Source organism: Lycorma delicatula, chromosome 12 (assembly GCF_047948215.1).
Source record: "Lycorma delicatula isolate Av1 chromosome 12, ASM4794821v1, whole genome shotgun sequence".
NCBI lineage: Eukaryota > Metazoa > Arthropoda > Insecta > Hemiptera > Fulgoridae > Lycorma > Lycorma delicatula.
In genome coordinates, this window is record NC_134466.1 from 3,322,043 (window position 1) to 3,338,778 (window position 16,736).

Here is a 16,736-nt window from a genome sequence, read left to right on the forward strand (position 1 = left end):
AATTGAACAATATGTCGCTGCAATTCCTCAACAAACATTACAACATGTGTTTAAGAGTAAGCAACATCATATTCAATTATGTGATCACATAATGGAGGCCTCTTTCAACAACTATCATAACTTACTTATGTTTCCATAAAGTTGCATCACTTTTTGAACACTGTATTTTGGTTAGAGGGGATTATGAAACATTAAAGACTACAAAAATCCCAACGTGCAAAATTTTACCTGATTAGCATACTTCCATTATATAGTATAATGTACAGTAGAAGTATACACCTGGGAAAGTAAAGAAAGTTATATCTACTTCTAGAATTTACTTTTTGTAAACTGTAAAGACAGTTTACTTAGTTATTTTATCATAGTCACCTCTGAGCATGCCTCATTCATTTTAATTATTCTTAAAGTACATGGTGTATGTGTATATATATATATATATGAAATCAACTTAAGTATACCTTTTCTATCAGCAATCTGGTTAATATGTTTCAATCCAGCTGAAGATAGTAGACGTTCAGTCTCTGGAAATTCATCATCCTTTAACAACTGATCTAATGGAACCGCATGAGATGCCTATATCGGTTAACAACATACAAAAAAATTTAAATAAACAAATAAATAATACTAATTATTTTGCTGTACTACCAAATCTGGTTCAAAATTGATTGGAAGATTCATTTTTTACTGATGGTCTTCAGAAACCATATCTCGCAACAACCGATCAGTATAATCTTCATTCTGATCAATACTGTGTGCCCATCTAACCAAATATGAGTCTCCAATCGCTGCAGTACAGCAGATATTTAAAGATGATTATGCTAATTGTCTAACCAAGGAAGAGTCAGCATTCTGATTCCGGGTATCAGAAGATGACCCACTGGGTTGATCTAGTGGTGAACGCATCTTCCCAAATCAGCTGATTTGAAAGTCGAGAGTTCCAGCGTTCAAGTCCTAGTAAAGTCAGTTATTTTTACACGGATTTTAATACTAGATCGTGGATACCGGTGTTCTTTGGTGGTTGGGTTTCAATTAATCACACATCTCAGGAATGGTCGAACTGAGACTGTACAAGACTACACTCATATATATCATCCTCATTCATCTCTGAAGTATTATCAGAAAGGTAATTACCGAAGGCTAAACAGGAAAAACAAGGGTATCAGAAGATGAACCAAAATGATTCTTTTACACAAAAAATTTTAGATTTTTGAAGTAGCCCTGATGTCGCTATGGTTAATTTTTTGGTTAATTTTTAGAAACGACTTTTTTTAGAGTCAACCTATTTAAAAGTGAATGCCTATCTGCTTTGGCCATTGCCAAAATTCAATATACTAAATAGCCCCGTTTTAAACTTGCTAAAAAAACAATTTTTTTTTTTTTTTTTAAATATTCACTATAATTAAAATTCTAGCTGAACATAGACTGCGAATCATACAAAATATTTTTCCTCTGATTCATGCATTAAAGAATATTCCAATTAATGATGCCACTCAAGTTATAAATTCTATTTGATTAAATACAAAACATTGTTTACCATTAATAATAATCAAAATTATTTTTTCACAAACTTATCTCAAGCACATACAGTTATCTCACAAAAAAACGGAAAGAATTTCAGGTCATGTTTGATAGACATTAAATTAAAGAGTAAAGTTGATAGTTTCCGACTTGAAAAATCGAATAAAACAGGTCCCAGAACTACTATACATAACAATTTTTTAGAAAATTATTTTAAAATACAGACAAAATGGTATCACCAATTATTAATATTATTTTTTTTTTTTTTTTTACATAAAAAATATTAAGAAATGGAAATACAGGGTCTGGCAAACAGGTATTGTGGTTTTGAAAATAGTCACACTGATTTTTGAACAAATTAAAAAATTAATTGTTATTATATATTAATGTTACATAGCCATTTTTGATTACATATTCAAACATAAGAAAAAAAAAAATACTCAGCTAGCTATGAAAAATCATATCAACAGGGTGGCATCCAACTTTATGAGGAATTCTTGTAGATGACTTGTGAGATTGTCCATACTTCTAAGCATGGCAAATGGAACCCTTTAAATACTTGCATTAAATACTTTGAACCCTTTGAATAATCATGTTTGAATACTCGCGTTATGGTATCAGAAACGGCCTAAAGAGTACATGGTTTGTCTAGATAAATTGAGCTTTTAGGTAGCCCCATAAAAAATAGTCACAATGTGATAGGTTTTGTGAGCAAGGTGGCCACTCAACATCCCCACACAATGAAATCAGACATCCAGGAAAATTCTCAAAAAAGCCACAGTTGCTCTTGGTGCATGGCAAGTGGCCCCATCTTGCTGAAAACTGTTGAGGTTAATGTGTCATCTTAATTCTGGCAGGAAATAATAGCGCAATATGACAAAATAGCGATCTGTATTAACAGACATACTATTCATCCATTTTCATGAAAAAATAAGGTCCAAGAATGCAGGTTTGAGATAAACCCAACCAAACAGTTAATCTGTGGCAGTGCAGATGTGTTTGATGCAGTTCTAGCAGATTTACGGGTACAAGTATCAAAAATTCTGTTTGTTTACCATCCCCGATAATTGGAAGCGGGCCTCGTCACTTATGATTAAAACGATGACGTCTGTCAGCAATTCCAAGGTCATTTCTGCAAACCTATGAAGTCATTTTGCCGCAGTTCCTGAACAAACATTAACTTATACGGATGGAAATGGAGATACAAGTGTAAGATTCTCTGAACTGACATCCCAATAGTGCAAGCTTGATGCAGTGCGAGAGCTGGCTTCCACTGACTGTCAGACCCTTTCAACGTTTTCTGGGATCTGTACAGTTCAATCACCTCTCCATGCACTCCCTGTCGTTTGAAAATTATTCACCCGCTTCATATCGATATCTAGTTTTAGAACGCGACCATAATGGCCAACATTAAAACAGTTCATAAATCATCCCTGTATGAGAGCTGCAGAATGACCAGTTTCAATAAAGGCACTGCAAACAAACAAGCAATGCTCTATGGACCAAGGCTCCATTGCTACTGAAATGGCATCTGACAGCAAATACATTCAACCATTCTAGTTCATATTCGGCCCACCACAGGGCGCAGACAGTCTTTTAAAAACCACCATATCTTGTTTCCAGACCCTGTACATTATTTAGAATAGAGGTGAGCATTTTTGTTCCTGCCAAATGAAAACAATCTGTTTGTTGAAAAACCAGTTTGTACAAACTGTTGGGAAAAAACTATTAATCTCTTAATGTTCACGACTTATTTTTCAATTACACTGCTAAACTGCTTGTTTTTTCAGTTAAAGGTAACAGTTGAAATTTAATATTTTTCTTAACGCATTGGCTGCAGGATATTTCATGTGACACCAGCAAATATCATTCCCTTTTATTCTGCATATTAATATTACAAAATTTTCATGAATAGATCTATTTAATTTTTTGAAAGTGTCCAATCTTAACAGTTAGCTTATGGTGTATTTAATATTGAACTTTGTTGGAAAAATGAACTGTTCTAAGCAAACAGTTTATTCACTATTTATCTGTTTTCATTAATGTTTGTTAGAATAAGTTGACAGCTCTCTTTGGTGATTCAGTGTGTCTGCAATGCAGTATTAATATTGGACAGAAAAAACAACAGGTTGTTATTTTTTTAGAAGCAACAGTTTAATAAAACTATCTGTTATTGTATGTTTTCTGTTTTGTATGCTTTCAAATTTGAAAAAAAATTATAAATAATGTTGGTAAATTATTGTCTGATTTAACGTAACATAAATTTGAATGATTATGCAGAGAAATATAAAAGATCTTCCCCCCCAAAAAATTGTCTTCTTTATTTTTGCATAATTTATATCAAAATTCCTCATATATTTGTTTCCTATGAAATAGTTATTGATCATTTTTTATTTTATTTTAAAACACTTCACAGTGTAATCATTTATAAAGTAAAATGTCGTATAGTTCTGTAGTTGTATTCATATAAAAATAATAAATAAAATTTATTAGTTAATTAAAAAATAATTTACTGACCTTTTTGAGATACGGTAATATGAGGAATAAAGGATCGATTGGTGTTGATAATTGCATCTTTCCATCAGTCTTTGTAGATTCTTCAATGAGCCACGATCTATAACACGGATGTAAAAATATAAAAAATTAGTGATTTAGCAATAACATTAGTTAAAAAGATTCATATTCCATTAATATGTGGCAAAGAAGTGAAAAAAACTACACGTTAAGTTTCTGAAGTAAAAGTAAAGGATTAAATGAAAAACATGATTCTAGAAATGCTTTGTTTTCCAGTTACACCTTATGAAAAATACTACCTTTATTCCAAACATAAAATGAAACCATTAGAACTAAAATTAAGGGGTAAATTTGATTGTTTTGACCGTTTGAAAAATTGAACAAAACAGGTTTCACAACTGTATCTATAGTAAATTTAAAAAAAATATTATCAATACAAAATATTGGTAGCACTAAACATAATTTATTAGGTATGAAGTAGAATTTTGTTAAATTACCAGTAAACAAATAAAATCTATACGGATTTTCCATTCTGAGAAAATCTACTATGCAAATAACAGCAACTGAACATAAAAGACAAGTTTTAAAAATTTGACTACTATTTATTTAAACAAAACCGACTTAAACAAGGCAAAATAAAACTATATTATTTTAAACCAAAAAAATTTGGAAAATATCAAGAAATAAAATTAGTTTTGTTAAAAATAGACAGAAGTAAAAACTAAATAAGATGATGAGTTAAATTGTATTATTCAAATTTCATCATGTCAGCTTACAAATATTTAAAATTGTGCAATTTTTTTTTACCTTGTAAGTTGGCAGTAATAACAAAGATTAACAATTGAAATTTGTGTATTGTATATGAATAATTTAGTATGCTTTTCAATAATGAAGAAAATTAGAATAATTTTATGTATATCAACTTTAAATTAAATACAGTATTTCACAAAGTTCTCCCAGGACTTTCATAACCTATTCTACTCATGAAAGTAATGTAAAAAGTTCATATAAACATGTTTTAAAATACTTTGTGAGTTACAGCTAGTGAAAAATTTTGCTCAGATTTCAACTACCCTGGTGAAATGAAGTCGTACTGAAATTTTTAAGACATTAATTAAAGGACAGAATTGGTGATTCCTTGTGATGTTTGACCTGAAAAATTGAATAAAATAAGTCCCAGAACTGTATTTGCAGTAGTTTTTGAGAAATCTGGGATGAAAACAAATAAACTGGGGTAAAAAACCCTGTTTTTTATGTTTGATGAACAATAACTTTGTTAAATAGGTGACAAAACTTTTAAACAAAAATAAAAAATTTAATTCTGTACAAAACTGCGTAACAAAAGTTGAATAAAACAAAGAAAAGTAAAACAAACCTGAATTTTATTTGGAAAGGGCACATTACAGTATTTATCAGAAAAGTATTTAATGTAAACAAAAAATAAATTCTTTTACGGTGATGTGAAAATTTTGTAAAAACAAAATTTACCGTTAAAATTAATTTAAAAAAATGAAACAAAACTGCAAATTGTAAATAACTGTAAAATAAAAATAAATAAATATAAATTACTTTGATAATTTTATTTTACGCTTAATAAATAATTTATATATATAAATATGAATTATAGAAACTTTTATATTTAATAATTCTTTTATTACTGACAGAAATACATTAAATTATTGGAAAAATTATAATTTCAAAGTTGGCAAAAAAATTACAACAGCTGATTAACGATGCACAATACTGTATTACTGTTTAAATCATTCTATAAAGTAATAAGTATGTCGGGTACTATGAACTGTGCTGTCTTTAGCAAAGGTTTTCTGTGAATTTTAGTTTGAACATGATCAGTTTGCCATTGAAGTAATGCCGTACTTATTTACAACAAGAATATGCTGTTATGGTATTCATTTTGGTGTGTAATGGTAATGCTACAGCTCCTGCAGTAGAATATGAAATACGTTTTCCAAATAGCAGGACTCCAGATCCCAAAACAATTAGCATGACTTTTCACAATCATTAGGAAAATAGTTCACTGTTTGCTGGAACAGATATATACAAGATTGGTCCAATAGCAGCTAAGAGGTGCTGAGTGACAGGGGAAATTATTGGCTTCCAGCTCTCCATAGCTCGCTGCAGGCATTTGTAGTGTTTGTGGGCTTGTCCATATTTAGTAGTAAAAGATACGGTGAGATTTAGATAGCCTTTGTTAATTTGACTTTTTAGGGTAGTCTGGCAGAAATGTTGAAAGCCAGTGATTCGAGGAAACTGCCGAAGCCCAAACAGGTTAGGGCTGGTAAAGTGACGGAGGTAAGAATCAATGATTCTTCTGCCTACTCAGGTGAGGAAGATCAGGCAGTGCCAGGTGTTTCACCTGAGTTTCACAGAATAATCTGCCTTTTGAGTTTTTTAGGGCTAATGGGAATGTTTATTCCCGTTAATGCTTCCCATTAATGTCGAACTACTATTCGAACCAGCTACAAATTATCTGTCCAACACAACACTGTTACTAATGAAATTATTATTAATGCAGTTCGGCACAGTCCAGATGTCAATACAGGAAGTCTTTCTAAGAGGATTGAAGTTTTGCATTCAATGGTTTGGAGAACAATTAACAAAACAAGTTTTATCCTTATCATAAACAGCCAGTTCAACATCTACACCCAGGAGATGGTCCGCTTTGCTTGGAGTTCTGCAATTGGTCGAATGCAAATCTACAACTCTACAAGTATTTTTTGTTTACCTATGAAGCAAATTTCACTCAAGATGTTGTAAACAACTTATGCAATTAGTACATGAGCAGAAGTAAATACTCATGAAATGGTGGAAGGCAATTTTCAACACAGATTTAACATCACTGTATGATGCAGCCTTCTTCACAATCAGCTGTCTGACCGTTCATATTTTATCTGACCGCTTAAATGCTGAGGTCTACTTGCACTTTTTCCAGGAATTACTGCAGCTGCTTGAAAATGTTCCTCTAGCACTAAAATGAAAAAATACTTCCAGCACGATGGAGCGCCTCCCCTCTTCTCTTGTACAGTTTCCACTCACTTAAATCATTATTTTACTTAAAAATGGATCGGTCGTGGAGGTCCACATACTTGGCCACCAAGATCACCTGATCTAACACCTTTAGATTTTTGCGTCCGGGGATGGATAAAAAATGGTATGTAAAACAAAAATACATTCTCGTGAGGAACAAATTGTCCGCATTATGAATGCAGCTGAGCAACTTAAGGACAGTCCTGAAGAATTAAAAAGAGCAACAAAAGCAGTACAATCACTGGAACAGTGTCATCAACTACTGTTCATCGACAAACAGTCCCAGGAATGTTCCTTTCAACCATCACATCTATATTTGTGCCAGCAAACAACCTTCTACCATCGACCCCGATTACCAGCTTCACAACAACATGGTGAAAATCAGAAGGCTGCTAAACAAAGACACAATCTAGATGTCTCCTGTACACAACAGCGAACATACTAGAACGACCATATACTAACTTCTGCCAGCCATTAAAACCTGGCAGATCACTTGCCACAACATAAGGATGCTGCAAAAGAACCACATCCAGATTCCTTTGATCTACAACCTCACCTAATTCAATCTGCGCCATGTAAGCACCCTCAGCATTCAACTTCCCTAAATTAACCATTCAACGAATCGAAGTACATCTCTACAACTCTCAAGTAAGACCCGCAAATCCTTACTGTCCACAGAGGGCTTATGCTCTTAGCATAACCTTTTACAATTGACACAAATCGATCCCTCATTCTTATCGGGACAATCCTGTCACTTGTGCCCTTCCTCTTCACACACAGCGACAGAAAATGGCAGAAATATTCACCCTGTGCCCATAACTAGAGCACTTAAAACAACGCTGGACATCTACATATTCCTTTACCCTACAAGACGAGAAGTCAATAAACAACCTGCCTTCATAAAAAAACGTCTGTAGAAGGCGTACCTCCAACACTGCATGGTAATGCTCTGCCTCACGTTTACCTGTCTTAAACAGGAACTGACATTCACCCAGAAAAGTCACCACTCCAAAATCAGTGTTTTGCTTCCTGACCGGTCATAAACTCATCGTCAGAGAGATGATGTTCCACATTAGAAACTCTTGGCAACTCTTGGTTGCCGTTTACGTTTAGGATCAGTCCTTACCTCTGCTTTTTCAGCCTGTGAGATAACTCTCACAGTCTCTTTGCAATCAGCAGCAACCAATCTCCTCTGGGTTTCCCATATATTTCTTATCTTCAGGTTTGACTTCCTCGAGCAACCTGAAAATCATTTCTTATTTCCTTGGCCATTTTTTCTGAACCCTCAGACTTATTCAGAGAGATAACCTCCAGCTGCTTTCTTGACAGGATGGCCTCATGCTTATCCTTTAAAATCTCCACGTAGTGCTTCCATTGAGGCACCACAAACCTAGAAACTACAGCAGGAACTGTTAAAGTTTCCTTCACAATCACCTTCTTCTCTTCAATTGGCTTAGAAGCCAATGCCTCAAAACCCTGAGGCAGGGCAGAGAATATTGCCTTAAATTCCTTAATCTTAGGAATAATCCTATTCCAAACTGAAGCGTTTCCCAGATTCTCTGTAAAGTCCATAAAGATTCTGAACGTACTTAACCAGGGTGACAGGGAGGTAGCACTGAAAAATATTCCCATTAGCCCTAAAAAACTCAAAAGGCAGATTATTCTGTGAAACTCAGGTGAAACACCTGCCACTGCCTGATCTTCTTCACCTGAGCAGGCAAAAGAATCATTGATTCTTCTGCCAGCCCTACCCCGTTTGGGCTTGGGCAGTTTCAACATTTCTACCAGACTACCCTAAAAAAGTCAAATTAACAAAGACTGTCTAAATCTCGCCGTATCTATTACTACTAAATATGGGCAAGCCCACAGCTGGAGGCCAATAATTCCCCCTGTACTCAGCACCTCTTAGCTGCTATTGGATCAATCTCATACGTATCTTTTCCATCAAACAGTCACGAGACCTCCGATTACGGCCCGCACCCAAAAGGTGTAAAACCAGGACTAGGATTTGGATTAGAGTTAACTAGGCTAAATACTTGTTTATAACAGTACTAACAAGCAGCAGTAGTTTCCACCATAAAAAATCACTAATTCTACTCCTTAATTAACATCCTAAAAATTTCATATGACCTCATTTCACCAGGGTAGCTGAAATCCTAGCGATATCTTTCCCTAGCCTAAATTGCAAAGGATGCATTTTAGGACATATGTTTATATGAACTTTTTCCATTATTTTCACGAGTAGAATAGGTTATAAAACTCTTGGGAGAACTTTGTGATACATTCTGTATATGCAGATATAAGTTTTATTAGTGAGTATTGTAAAAGAAATATGCTAGCTCCACATCATGAATATTAAGGAAGATTTCCTAATAGAATGGTTCCAAATCTTAAAACCTTCCGTCCATCATGTGTTAACAGCAAGAATAATGTTGCATCATTGAAGAGCATAACAAAATTTTGCAAGTTCAATGTAGCTTCAGAACTCAGAAATTACAAATTTTAGCTTTTTACATTGTACAGTAAGGCGTCATACTGTATTACACAATAGAGTGGTGTGATTTGAAAATTCAATAGATTAAAGCGTGGCAAAAAAATGTTTAAAGATACAATATTCAATGTTTCATTTCAAAAATCATCAAATTCACCCGTTAATTTATCGTTAAATACCGTTAAAATAGTGTCAAAACTGATTCATTCTACCACTGAACTAAATTATACTATACTAATTACTCTTTAAATAAATGTATATCTTCTCATACTATGTTTTTTAAATTATGAAGTAACCATCAACAAAATAAAAACAAAAAATTAGATGTGGACACCGCATGACTTACTTATATGCCTATTAAATTACAAACACACATTTTTTTAAAATCAAAAGTACATAAAATTTTATTTCAGAAAAACTTCTGATTTTTTTTATTTTCTTTATTTTTATTGTTATTATTGAATTATTATTTATTGTAAAACTTTTTTTACAATCAGAGGTTAATAATTATTAATAAAATTAAAAAAATAAAAGGAAATGTAGTCAGATTTGAACCTATGTGCCTTCCCCATGTAAGATCCAAATATTTCATTAATTAAGATTTTATTTGGCTATAACTGTGAAACCAATGAAGATAAGTACCACTTATAATAAATGTATCATTGAAAAGCTCTCAATGAGGGCTTATTACAACAGATAAGAAAATATTTTTGGATTTTGTGCTTTTTTGAACACTTTTGGTTCAATCGATTGCGATCAAAAAGGGAGGTGCACAACTAGATGTTACAACAGTCCTAAATCCAAAACTTCAACATGTTATGGCTAATAATTTTTGATTTATGCAAGATACATACATACATATGTACAGACATCACACTGAAACTAGTCACACCCAAAATTTTGATCCATCACTGTAGCCCTTATCGCTAAATCTGCTGCAGCAGCTACTGCATGAAAGTAGACTTTAAATTTTATGGTATATTTGTGTAAAAATTATTTTAAGGTATGTTTGTTTATAAAAATTATTCAATATACTGTAATCAAGTTAATCTTTTACAGACACCGTGAATTTTCATCTGCCTTATAATTAATTAAATGATATATCAGAACACAGTACTTCTGAATGAAGGTGCAAGTATAAAGATTTCAAAAAACTTAACAGATAAATTATTTACCTTTTATTTTCAGAAAACGTCAGTACTTCTTGTACTAGACTATCACCAGGACTAAATAGAAACATTGCGGGTGCACCTGACTGTGGATGTCTTAACTGAACAACATCTGGAGTCGCTGAACCGTCTCCCCCGATGTCCACACTATCACCTAAACAGTAAATTAGTATTAACTTATATATATTTACAGCATAAGTTAAAAAATAGGCATTGAAAAACTTCTTGCATACTCTCTCTCTCTCTGTCTCTCACTCTGACAGCAATGATGTTCACTGCACAACTAAATAATCAATGGATGAACTGAGTGAAGGTATCACTTATTTAACATCATGATTAGTTTGATATGGGGATATCTTATACCAAATTATTTGAAGAAGGAATGAGAAAACCTTTTCATTCCTTAGTAAAACCCAAAATAGGTTTCTTATTCTTGAGATCCAACGATTACAGATACAGCGTTAAAAATAAATATATCATCCATTTAAATGTTGTTATCAATTAGAAAAATTTAATCAAACTGAACACTTTAGATTACCAAAATAAACCATAGGAAGTAGTTTTGGTCACCAGTTTGAAAAAAAGAGCTACTTTTCTGTTAATTGGCCCTCATCATGAAAACAAAATTATACAAGTTATGTTACTTAAAATTGTTTTTTTTTTATATTTATATTTCTTTATTAATGTTATTATTATGAAGATTCTAAATTACTTATAAATATAATACAAAATACACGATTACTTGGATAACAATTCCTAAACTACTCGTTCTATGAAACAATGGTGTTCTGTGAATCATGAAAAATTACCTGAATTATAAAGAGCTTGGAATGGTTTTAAATGCTATTATAACAAGCTCAAGAATACTTGAAAATCACGATGCCAAGGTTTAAATACCTCCAAAAGCGAGGTATGTGTTCTATGAAACTTCCATTCTTTGGATCAAAATTTCATTAAATTCTTAACGGTTGATGAATCTTGCGTAACTGGCTGATATATTTATAAAATGTAAAGAAATAAACTTGTCATTACAATGAAAGAATATAATAATTTTTAACACAAGAGATAAAATTTTTGCACTTTAATATGAAATTACAATTTTGAATTTCTATAGTTAACATGTTTGCTTTGCTGGCTTGCATAAATTTCTTAATCAAACAAATTCCACTCATAGACGAAGAAGTTTGTAACATAATTTTAGAGCATTTGCATTTTTTACAAATAACTCTCCTGAAACATATTTTAAAATCTAATGAAGAGAATTCCTGGATTCAAAATGTATATACATTTTTGACAGCAAAGCACTAAATTTTGGCGCAAGCGATTATGAAAGTTTAATCTAATTACTTGACTCTTGATTTAAAATAAAAATACAAGGTACTGCCTTTAGATGATTTTTTGGGAAATTTAACAGAACAGATTCACCAGAATATCAAAACATTCATGTTTTATTTTACTTCCTCTTACACAAAATATTTATGTGAGGCAGGATTTTCATATTATGCTACAACTAACTAAAGGTCCAGTAAGAGATTCGATGCTAAATTAGATATGGAAATTTAGTTTTCTAATATTGTGTTCAATATCAAAAGAATCTGTTCAGTCGTTAACAATTTTTATATGTTTTGTTTTAAATAATTATGATTTACGAATAAATGTACATTATTTACTCACTTATTATATTAATTATTTATAATTATACGTAACTACCCTACAAAATAACTAAAGTTTTCGGTACTTACGTATTAACAACACCAGAGCTACAGCTTTATTTAAAAACAAAGTAGTCAATCGAATTTCGGTGGAAAATGAACAGTCTCTTTATTAATTTTAATAAATGGTTATTTATATTTATTTATTTTATAAATATAATTTAACCAAACTTAACCTACGCTCGCTAACCTCGATTAATTAACACTGTAATTTTTTGAGTATTTATTTAATAAATTCAATAATTATTGCAATTATTTATTATTTAATTAATCAAAACACTCCTGTTAATTAGTCAAGGTTAGCGAGCGTAGGTTAAGTTTGGTTAAATTATATTTATAAAATAAATAAATATATTTTTTTAAATTAATAAAGAGACTGTTTTGAATCTATGTTAAACTCTATATCGGCCCATTTTCCACCGAAATCCGATTGACTACTTTGTTTTTAAATAAAGATGTAGCTGCGGTGGCGTTAATACGTAAGTACCAAGTTTTCTATTAAAATTTCAGAATTTCTGGAATATTCCATCGTAGGAAAGTTTGGGAAATGCTAGCACAAATAGAAAATATAATACATTTAATCGGGAAATAAATTTAGAAGGCCTATTTTATTTAGAAAAATGAACAAGTTATTTACAAATTGTAATTTTTTAACAATGAATTTATTTTCAACTCTGATTTATGGCGTGACAAAAACAAATATTGTAAGATTTTTGCAAACAAAGGACTGCTTAAATGATTTTGGCTATAGCGGATAACAGAAAATATTAGATGCCATAAACTGATGTTGTTTTATCGATGTGAAGTTATATTCAAACAATATTACAAGAATTTATAATCATTTTAAAATTTATATACATGCAGTCCTTTCAGCTGACAACTATGATATAAAGAGAACTTAGGTCTCAAAGACAGCATGGCTGTATAATGGTTTGTATATTTAGATTATTCCTGAGATTACCAAATGAGGTTACAGTAACAGATTAATCATTATTTAATCAAATAAAATACAATATCGGGAGGTTACCGAAATCAGTTCATTTATTCAATGTCATAAATAATAAAAATCATCTGTTTTTATCAAAACCATGACAAAATTTGATCAGGTAGGTATCTCATGGTAAATCATAACAATTAACTTAAAAGTACCTCCCCTACTTACGACAATCAGATAATTTACAGTGAAAAAATTTTCTAGATAAAAAATTCCCACATTTTCCCACAGAAAAACTAATGAAACAACATATATCAACAATAAAATTTTAATCATCTGACAAAGGAAAATACAATATTTTTAACAAAATTCTAAAACCTATAGCATTAAAAAAAAAACAAAAGAAATGTTTCTACATTTCTTTTGTTTTTTTTAAGGTGAAAAACGCTTTCACGTTATCACTCGGATCAAACCTAATGTGATCATTAAAAGAGAAAAAATTTTCAAACATTTTATGCTTGTAAACACTACAACCTCAATAGATTATCTGTTAAAAGACAACTTGCCTAAAAAATACACTAAAAATGTAATTTAATCTGTCAAATAATTACAAAGTTCCAAAATAAATTTTTATAGTCTTAACTGAATGCTAAAGTTTCATCATATTGAAATTATTATGTTTGCCCTATAATATTCTCTAGGAGCTCCCTCAAAAAATTCAGAACATTTTCAAGATACAAATATTGCCCATCAAATCAACATTTGGCATCCATAAGTATAATCATGTAGAATGATATTTAATAAAAATAAATATGTTATGACCATCTATCTATACATACGATTGTGAAAACTTTGTTAAAAACAATAAAGACTTATTCTTAAAAAAACAAACAATATCCACCTCTACCAAACCATTGACAACAGTACTGTTTTCATGTAACACAATATTTCAGCTTATTTCAACTTTACTGTTCTGTTGTCATTTTTAATAATTATCAAACCATTTAAAGAAATTTTCCAAATTTATTTAAAATAGAATTAAACGATTTTCTTTATACAAACTTTTATATTACTCAGTTGATGAATTTTTAAATAATAGTAATTTAAAAACAAAGACACCTTGAATTTTCTCCATTCGATTCAAAATGTATACAAATATGTGTTCAGATTATTTTCATTAACATCATCTTAATTGTGATTTATTTTGCGGATTTTTTTAATGTGTAATATTTTCATATGTTTACCATATTATTTCATGCATTTTAATTTTAAATAAAACCATATCTATTCTCATCATAAAATTACACCTTTTTGGTTATTTATAATTAATTGTTTGTGTGATACCCTAATCATAACTTTACTGTGTTTTTCTACCATTGTATTATTTTAAAAAACATTAACAGAATAACATAAAAGTTTCTGTTAAAAGTCTAAAAAAATACACAATTAATTATTTAAAATATATTCGCTATGTGATGGAAGACTTCACTTCGCTATAAATCAAGGTTAAAAGACTTCACATAGTGAAGTCTTCCATCATTGTGAAATGATTTACAATTCAGATGGTATTAATGAAAATTATTTGAATACGTATTTATGTACACGTTGAATAGGTTGCAGAAAATAAGAATTTCTAATTAGTAATATTTAAAAATTCATCAACAGAGTAATATTGTTCCTAATAAAACAAATATTTTTATTTTAAACAAATCTGTAAGAAGATTTTACAAATAAACAACAATTACAGAAGTTTTTTAAATAGACAAAAGTTTTTTTTATATAAACAACAGCTAGTAAGATTTTTTAAAGTCAAACCATTGTTTTGTGCATGAAAACAGTTTCGTTTGGTTTGGCAGAGATGAAAATTGTTATTTTTTATTGATAAGTGACTATTATTTTTATCAAATATTCACATTAATAAATATAAACACAAGGTATAGAACTGTTTTAAATTTATTTTTATAAAAAATTATGTTTATAGTTTCTGTTAGAATGTAAAAAATGACAAGTGTAACAATATTTAATTAATTTTCATTAAATGATATTTTAAAATCATTATTTACATACATATGCCTAATAGTTTCACATAGGCTTAGTCAATTTAAATTACAGAATTATTGAAATTAAAGAAAATAAATAGATAAAAATCAATCAAGGTCCTAATAAATACAATTTATGTTGTAAATCAATTTCGGAAAATATTTTTAAAAAATTCAGAGACCTTGTTTTCCTTACATTGAAAAATTCAAACTCAAATGTATACAAGCAATCTTGGATATCTAAAACTTTAAATAAAATAGACATGTAATAGAATAAAAACAAAATTTACTTTTACTTTTAACAACATAATCTAATAATAAGGATGAAATTGTAAACAGCATCGGTATATCGAAATAATGGCAAAACATTTAAAATGCAAAGGACAAATCCAACCTTAACCTCATGCGATATACACACAAATTTAAGTTCATAATTATCAATAATGTAAACAAAACCATTACAATAGCAATATTTACAAAAAGCTTACCTTTAACAAGAAAAACCCAACTATTTGATTGCTGAGAACTGTTAATTGATTTTACACATTTCTTTGGAGACGCTTTTATTCTCGGCATTTTATTAAAAAAATATTGTATAATAATTGTGCAGTATTTAATACGGTTATATTATTATTAATTTAATAAACACACACTAAATAAATCTAATTTAATCGAAATATAAAGGTGCCAAAAACCACAGTAAATATTTTTTACACATTATTTCGAACCATAATGAATTTAGTAATCCAATTTATGATTATGAAAATGAAACGATGTATAATGCTTTTGTATCGACATATCAAACTATCGATCATTATACGTATAATAAACTACCATGAACGTAAGAGTCTTTTAAATATTAATGAAACTACTATAAGGATATAAAATAAAAATTATTAATTAAGAATAAATTAAAAATTAGAAGATATTAAACTGCACCCGTTACTAAAAAAGGAATTAATTAACATTTACACAAATATACCGTTGTGTTTTCCAAAGAAGAAAGAAGAACTAGCGTGATCTATGAATACAAATTAAAAGTACTGCGATTAAAATTTAAATAAAATATAAGCCTCTCAGAAAATAATTATCATATCTGAATATTTTTATCAGGCGATCTTTTTTGCAACTGGATGATAATGCCTTTCCTAACCCTGTTTTATTATAGAAATCTTATGATATGTGACGTTAGCCATTAATTTTACCTTCCGAGGCTAAAATGACATTCGGTTAATTGTAGATAACAGGTTGTTAGTCGCTCCTGACTTTACAACTGCATAGTATTTTATACTAGAGAAACCATTTGTATATTTA

The 16,736-nt window shown here is 30.3% G+C and overlaps 1 protein-coding gene across 2 annotated transcripts in view; it reads right to left on the bottom strand.

Moving 5' to 3' along the window:
* LOC142332717 (ribonuclease H2 subunit B) overlaps positions 1–16,165 on the bottom strand; it is a 39,494-nt gene extending 23,329 nt beyond the window's left edge. For both annotated transcript variants that reach the window (XR_012758401.1, XM_075379304.1), the window contains exons 1-4: positions 15,911–16,165; positions 10,744–10,891; positions 4,036–4,132; positions 459–573 (exon numbers count right to left, since the gene is read on the bottom strand). Coding sequence is in view for 1 of the 2 variants with exons in the window: in XM_075379304.1 (XP_075235419.1) it covers positions 459–573; positions 4,036–4,132; positions 10,744–10,891; positions 15,911–15,998 (448 nt within the window). In the remaining variant the exon portion in view is untranslated. The remainder of the gene's footprint in view (positions 1–458; positions 574–4,035; positions 4,133–10,743; positions 10,892–15,910) is intronic.
* Positions 16,166–16,736: the final 571 nt, after the last annotated feature.